This window comes from Exophiala aquamarina (assembly GCF_000709125.1).
Source record: "Exophiala aquamarina CBS 119918 chromosome Unknown aczIA-supercont1.85, whole genome shotgun sequence".
In the NCBI taxonomy this organism is placed as follows: domain Eukaryota; kingdom Fungi; phylum Ascomycota; class Eurotiomycetes; order Chaetothyriales; family Herpotrichiellaceae; genus Exophiala; species Exophiala aquamarina.
In genome coordinates, this window is record NW_013550503.1 from 1 (window position 1) to 8,110 (window position 8,110).

At 51.4% G+C, this 8,110-nt stretch overlaps 1 protein-coding gene across 1 annotated transcript; it reads right to left on the reverse strand.

Moving 5' to 3' along the window:
* Nucleotides 1-2,897: 2,897 nt before the first annotated feature.
* On the reverse strand, nucleotides 2,898-3,890 carry A1O9_13141 (uncharacterized protein; the record flags this gene model as incomplete). Its single annotated transcript, XM_013397943.1, has 1 exon — nucleotides 2,898-3,890. One exon carries the CDS (start codon nucleotides 3,888-3,890, stop codon nucleotides 2,898-2,900), a length of 993 nt encoding a protein of 330 aa, XP_013253397.1.
* Nucleotides 3,891-8,110: the final 4,220 nt, after the last annotated feature.

The following is an 8,110-nucleotide window of genomic DNA, read 5'->3' on the forward strand; positions in this document are numbered from 1 at the left end:
ACTATAAGGTTTATTAGCGACTTTACTCTTATCGTCGACGGTACCTTTAATACCAACAAGTTAAAAATGCCTCTCCTTATCGCTGTCAGTTAATTAAATAGTACTAAAACCTTCCTAATCACCTTTTCCTATTGTCCTAAGGAGGATAAGGCGTTATACGGCTTTTTCTAGCGATGCCTAAAGAATCACTGCTTTAGGAGACCTTTTCAGCCCTCCTACGCCTACCCGCAAGTCGTTATTGGCGACTAAAATGTAGGCCTTACTGCGTCGATTCCGAAGGCCTTTCCGGAGGCGGAACAACAACTTTATGACTGGCACGCCGTCGAGTTAATGGTGAAAAAGACGCGTGATTTAGGCAAGACAACGAATGAAATAAAGGAGGTTTTTAGGCGCAAGTACTGGGTATATATATAGTTAATGACGACGGAGGCCCTCTGTGACGGCTCGTACAAGACGCAGGAAATCCAACTTGTAGACAGCTCTATTATTCAGGAGACTAAACTGAGGAGAAGAAGAGAAGAGGATCGCTGTCGGAGACAGCGATCTATGTACACAGATGCCATCGAAACGAGGCTACGCTAGGACAGGCTTGTAGGTGGCTGGGAATGCGCCAACACGAGGCTGGGAGAGATTCCATCCAATAGTTCCCAATCGTCACACCCTCGAAGCTAATAGACGTGATTTAGGCGATTCCGTAGGCCCTTTATTCATGAAATACCTCCAGGAGACTTGGATACTAAAAGAGCAAAAGGCAGTGTATCTATATACCTCTAAGTACGCTAACTTAGGCTCCTCATCAAGTTAAAGGAGTGAGTCTTATCACGATACCGTAACGTAATTAGTAAATACGCAATTATTACTAAAAGACTCTACCGTACGCCTCATTACCAAAGTCGAGTTAATTATTAAGGATATCGCCTAGGACGAGGCTAGTTCCGAGGCTAGTTATTCACGACTTGCGTAAGTAAACGTCTTCCGAGAGATCCGCATAAGAGTATTAAAATTCGCGATTTTACGCCTTAAATAGGAGTGGACGGTAGTCTATAAGGGACTAAGAAGAGGCGGGGACCTTACAATACCTCCTAACGGTTATAACTGCGAGACTCTACTACGATTTGGTATAGCCTGCTAGTACTACCTTAAAATGGCCTATGATGAGGAGTTACAACTGCTAAAAACCTTAGTGCACCGGCGCTGGTGGCTAAATAGGCCGAATATTTATGATACTGACTGGATAATATTTTATCCTACTCCTAAGTTAATCCCTGCGGCTCTAGCAGCGGAAGTTGAGCCCTCAGTGATAGCATAGCTAGTAGCGCTTAGGGGACTCCTGTCCGATGAGGAAAGGCATAAGTTCGACGTTGAATCTGCTCGATTAGAGCGTTAGATTACGATCTTTCAGGAGATATCGAGTAGGAGCCTCCTACGCGCCACCGAAAGAGCCTATCAAATGTAATAAATGCCTTACAACTAGCCGGATGCTCGTCGGCAGAGCTACTTTGCTCGCCGCAGTGCTTATGGACTCGCTAACTAGCGAGCCTTAATATCCAATGAGCTAGCTAAACGGCGGGAGCGAAATACTTATTTTCAGTAGCTCCAGCTTAGCCGACAACAGGAAACGCAGTTACGGGAGCACTTAATGGACTAAGCATTAGACCGTACCGTAACCGAGCAAAGACCATTTGAAGAGGGGGAAGATACTATAGAGTTTATTAGGCTAAGGACCCCTGAGAACATCCCTGATAACCCTAGGAGCATCGAGAGCAGCCCAGGGAGTACTCCTAGGGCGCAGGTAATAGTGATTTTGCCTATCCGCACGCTAGAGAGGTCCCGGCTGCGACGGTCGCCGTCTCCAGAGGCGTCTCCCACTCTAATTATGCCTATAGAGCCTCCTGCCTCAACGGCGCCGGCAGCACTTAGTAGGCCCAAGAGACGCAGGAACCACACGGCTAAATTTACAGCGGGGCGCCAGCAGGGCTCCATTCCTGAGTCTCAGGACCGTCAGTAAGGCCGGATAAATGATAATTTAGGGGCCGGCGCCGACGAGGCTTTATCAAACCTCAGCCTCGTCGATGGCGGCCTCATAATCATAATGGCTACGGTGTGGTTGACAAAGGACTGACGTGCAATCAAGAACAATTCCCTTACTAATTGGCAGTGAAATGATTGGCTAAACATGGCTTGGTAGAGAATAGCTCTTGGCAGAATAGCTCGACAGAATAGCCCCGGAGTCAGTCCCGTCCCTGTGGCGCCGTCTCGGCTGGACAGCGCCGGCGCAAGTTCGTGCGCCCTTAACCCATTGGCATGTTATATTGCTTGAAGGGGGACGCGGAGATTTTGGGATTTTCTCTGCCGGGCAATTCGCCTCTTCTTCTGATTCGGGCTAGGTTTCCCTGAAGCCATGCTCGTCCTCTTCCTCCCGGATCCCGACGGTGAGGTCGTCAGCACTTTTCCCTGGGGTACGCGATACATGTTAAGATTGAAGGGAGGGTTCGCCGCACGTGACGCGTCTCCCTCGACGTATCTGTGCATAGTTCAGTTCTATTTACGTGACTCGCACAGAAACAAATTTTGGCCTGCGAGTTTCAATCAGTTGAATTGGTTTACATCAAGCCAGAAACACACAAGCGAAATTAAAATGGCTCCTATCAAGGATCTTGCAAGCGGGACTGCAGTGGTGCGTGTTATGTACTTCTTTTGCCCTGACCTCGTGGTGGTCTCCTCAGTACTGACGATGGATTTGGTATGACGTGGTACAGTATGGTAAGGGCGCAGGGTCCAGAAGACAAAAGCACTCAAGATGTCGACCACTCCTTTCAGGCTATATTGTTTGTACCTCCCAACACAGAATTCCTTTGATATTCCGTGCCTATGGCGACTCTCCGCCGCACCCACCCTCAGGTGTTGGCACGACGACTCTTGGGCAACTGGGGCGATTTCTTGATTCCGTCGATGGTGGAGGTGACGAGCTTGAGAGTTCTGCGGGCTTCCTCGTATCGTCCTAACTTCTGGGACAGCTCTCGGAAGACATCAAGACATCGGATGGCGATGAGATGAGCGTCGACGGGCGCCAACACCCTCCATCGGCCGATGGCGTTGCTGACTTCCCGCCAGGATTCTGGAAGGAGGTCACACTGCAGCAATGCCAGCGAGCTGGAACACAACGCGGCGCAGACTTCGTGACACCCTTCGCCGATGATCGCCTCGAACACGTCGGCAAGCGTGCGAAAACCGGCCGCCGCCTCCGCGAATCGCCCTCTATCCATCATCCCTTGCACCAGGGTCCGTTGGAGAGAGACGGTGTCTGGGTGGAAATGGCCGAGATGATCCCGAAAGAAATCATGTAGTCCCCGTAGAATCATCTCCGCCAATTCATTAGGCCAGACGGGAGATCGTTTTAACCAGCGGATCAGGGGAGGAATTATGGGGCACGTCGAGGGAGAAGCAGCCTGCCCAACGGGACCTTCCAAATCCGCGACAATGACCCACGCCTCCACCCCGACCTTCCCCATGATGCGACCGAGCAATGAAATCCCAGAACCGACAACGGGATCCGCTCCTCCAAGACCTCTCAAAGGGAGTATCAAATCACCGGCAGAGATGCCATGGCGACGCAAAAGCGACGCATGGTATTCCTTTGCCTCCCGGAGGATGCCGTCGAGACGCGCTTGTTGGGCCTCGGAGAGATGCGACGGACGCGCACTCAGACGGATAGCCGGGTGTGGGACCTGTGGCCTCACCGGCCACTGTTCTACGCGCAGGGCGAGACGAAGAGTCTCCATGTAAGTGGCAATGACGGTGTAGAGATGCTGACCTTGAGATATGACCGTCTCACGAGGCATGGACTCGAGAGCGTCGCGAAGCTCAGCATCGAAATCCGTGGCAAGCATGTTGTTGATCCGGCCCGCCCTGGACCTTGAGTTGAGCGACGATCGAGCATAGAATCTTAGGATATCTCCCCAAAATCCTCGGTTGGCCTTGGGTTCAGCATCTCTGGAGCTCCTTGATATAGTTAGCCCCCGCTCGTGACATTACATACGACGGGAATAGACCGACAATTTCTGTAATCACCGCCAAAACACGAGTCCTTTTCTCGTCCAAATTCCTCCCACGATCCATAGTCCAACGGGCACCGCCAAGGTCCGGGCAGGCAATGTGGATTGCTACGTACAATACACATAGATTTTTTTTTCGGGGATCTTTCCGTACTGTATATTGGATCGAACAACCTAGGGTTGGATAACTGTGCAGTACGGCTGACTGGGCCCCTGCCACTGACTTCTATTGGCCCTGCGCGGCCCGTCGTCTGCTGACCACTCCTACACCAATCACGAGTTCAACGCTAGGTCATGGACCAATTACCTGGGCGCGGCCATCGTACCACTCAGCACTCCTCATTCTCATCTTTGTTTCTACACGACGCGGTTGAATGGCCTCTCGGCCAATATCCCTCCAGGACGGCCAGCTAACTTGACTTGACTCATTACCCTAGCCTCTCCCGCTTTGGGATATGCAGTCTGCGCACAACTTCCAACAGCAAATGATTCGAGTCTCGGCGGTGAATTGGTGTTTGGAGGATAAGGGAAAATGTGGTATCCTTGGCGGCTGCATTGCCCCTACTGGCCGGCTCATCGCGCGGAAGTCTTCTCCACTCGCATTTGATGGGTGTCTCTCAAACCCCTCCAGTGCTCGTCGGATTTCTCTCCACATCTCAGGTCTCATTTCTCTGGTTGTTGAAATGTATTTTCGTCACGAGCGACGGTAAAGCTCGGTAAACCGGGCTAATTTACTATATCTCGCCGTATTTGAACCATTAACTACAGTACTCTTTTCCGAGGACGATGCCATGAGAAGGTCCTTGAACCCGTGCGGGTTTCTTGCATTCGGTCACATCACTCGATCTCCATTTTCGTGTAAACAACGGAAGAACAACGTGGTTCGAGTCCCTCTTACCTGCGCCTCTCATTTCTGGCGCTATAAATTATCGGACCTAGGAAAAGACGTCTGGGCTATCAAACAATGGATGCCGGGCAAGTTACTACTATAACGCGAGCAGCTGAAAAGTCTCATCAACACTAAAGCCACCAGCTGTACAGTACAGTAACTCCGGGTTGTCGTCTCCTTTTTGTCTTTTTGGCGGACGCTCGTTTTGGTAGCTGGCCTTCTATTTATACGTATATCTCGCACAAAGTCTAGCCGCTTTGCTGCTTGATTGTAGTTTAAATCGATCCTCGCAGCGGAACATCCGTCACCAACTTGTGAACGATTTCGGCCAATGTGACCATGATGCTCACCGGGAACCAGTGGGTGGACCACATCATGTCTCACGGCGTGGAGAGCATGGTGTTCGGGTGCAATATGACGCTCCTGCAGAGCGCGCCCGCGGTGGCGAAGCAGGTGTTTTCCGGAAGCTGGAGGAACGGGGCCCTGGCCGTGACCTCGCTGATGCTGACTCTCGGACTGGTATGGACGTCGAAGCCTAGGGCGCTCAAGATCGCGTGGAATGGGAAACCACGTCGAAGGAGGCGCAGACGCGGCCTGGGGAAGCAGGGTGACGCTGCGAGCGAACGGTGTGCTGCCGGGCCTCCACGGACAGAGTCAACTCCAAGGGCGATACGATCACTGGGATGGACGTGGATCCGGCAGCTCCTGGGATGGCTTTGGGCAGCATTTCGGTCGACACTAGTCTCACGGACCATAAAACGAGGGCATCCATCAGAACACACCTCAAATAATGAATATGGAAAGAACATGGACGGAGCCCACAGGGCTCCGAGCTAGCTGTCCGCAACCAGGACGCCTTATCAAAAATTGGAACCATGAATGGGGTTCTGGTTATGTACAATGTCATCCGAGATATTCCAGGATAAAAAGTGTCTATACAGTAAACCACCCATCCATCTGGCTCATTCAATGTTTTTCGTCCTGGCTTATCCAGCATGGTCGGCCCGTCGCTCCCATCTCGCCTTTCCCTCTTCCCTTTTTGTCCCCCCCGCGCGAATGGCCGGTGATAGGACAAAGCTAATTCTCCGTCGGCAGATTCGACCAGGCCACTCGCTCATAAATTTAGGGGCGCATACTAATTTATAGTCCTAGAAGTGCGCCACCAAGATTTTTGCGGGTCATCGGCGCGTTTTGACGCACCCCGCGTAATATGGCACTCATCATTTCTCCCTGGGGAACGGAACCTGCCATTGATATTAGATCCTAGATAGACACGCCGCGGTTAGCACAATTCCTCTCACAACGCCCAAGACGCTGCCCCGTGTTAGCTAAACACGTCCCACCAGAGCGAGTTAAATAATGCAGTATCATATTATATTTATGGACCTCTAACGGAAAAGTAAAGTCTCATAAGTGTATTTATCAACGATCCTTCATCTCCTATTAGCCTCCAGGTGTGACACCTTCTGTGCGTGGTGGAGAATGGTTGGTCTAGATGACCGGGGGTGGGGGGGGAAGGGGCGCGCTAGATTTGTTTCCCACTGTGACAAGCCCATCATTTCTATATATATCCCGATCGTACATTGGCGATGGCGGCACGGCCTGACGATTTGGCCTAGAGCAGTGAGCGCACCTGGGAAGCCCTACCCGGGTTCACGCTTCTTTCTTCCCTCCTGGAATGGTATGCACAACGCTGGCACGGCTGACGTACGCCACCTCTGCCGTTTGCTCGGATGTTGCAAGCTCCGGTTGCTTCTCGTCCTTCACTTCGTCCTCGTCGGAGCTCCCGTCGCTGAACCTGGAGATTTCATTGTTGATCGGGATACCTTCACATCTGGTGCAACCAGCGGGGAGGAGGACATCACTTCGCCCACATTCGGCGAACGTCCTAACCCCTCCTTCTCTGAGGTCAATAATCTCACGATCGACCCAAACCGGATCAAGAGCAACGAGGACTTGGTCAACTCCGTATCTCTTCCGGGAGTTTAGGATGTGGGTGTAGCGCAGCACTGTCCGTGGCGCCGTCCGCAAGAGTGATGCTTGTCGCAAATTCGAGGTTGCGGAACAGCGTCGGATCATTGCTGTATCCTTCTTGATGAACGAGATCCGTCGGCAACGAACAAGAGCTTGCTGGTGGTGTGAGGATTTGGAACCGGGGCATGTACAGCGTGGGAAAATTCCATGGGATGGTCGAGAATTTCGAGATATACTGCGTCACACTTATTAGAATGGTTATGTGCCCTCCCTAGATAGGTCGTGTGGCCTCTCCATTCAGCATGATCTTACTGGATGCCGTGGCTCGTCTCGGTAATCTAAATGGTATCTGGAAATACCGGCTCGTAAAGAATGAAACCTTCCGGCTAACCGGATGCCTTCCTTCACTTGATTTGGAGGCATTGGCTACGGGTTTCATATGATTGGTTCCGTGCATTACCTTCCTGTACTGTCCTCACCCAATTCGAGCAGCCTAGACCAACGAGGCCAATGGTCCGATGATTGGCCTGATGTCGCTATACCACTTCTCTGCGAGGCCATTAGTGGGGAAGCACTAACTTAAATTACTGTTTGGAATGGAAAGTGCCCGGCTGAATTGAGCCCTCGGTCACCTGCAACAGCTGAGGGATTAGCTTGGTTCGCCTCTTGACAGCAAGGGGCTTTGAATTCACCCCTTGCACCGCATTTCCTCCTCTTTCGGATCGATATGGTTGAGATGAGGTTGAAGGGTAAATTAATTCACAGTATCTGCGTCTGGATGAATTGAGTGATTCGGTGGGATGCTACGGTAACCGGCCTTGATCTCTTGCTCTTTGCCAAGGCCCTTTCCCTCTTCCCTCATGGCGCTCCTCTTGCTTATACGACTAAGCGCGCAGAGCCCCAGTGCTGTACGTACAATGCTTATGTACACACAAAATGGGCCTTTTAAACCGGATCTTCCTTTTTGGAAACACCTGGATATAACTTAACACACAAGATGATTGACGCTGGAGGTTTACGAATATCTGGCATCGCCCGCAGCCTGTCTTCTCTTGAGCTATGGGCGTATTCCTCTCTAGGCAAGCTTCACACAAGCATCCAAGCACCTAAACCCAAATCATACACAGGACGGACGTTGACGACCGCATGGACATTTTATGGCCGCTCACCACCACCACCACCACCACCACCA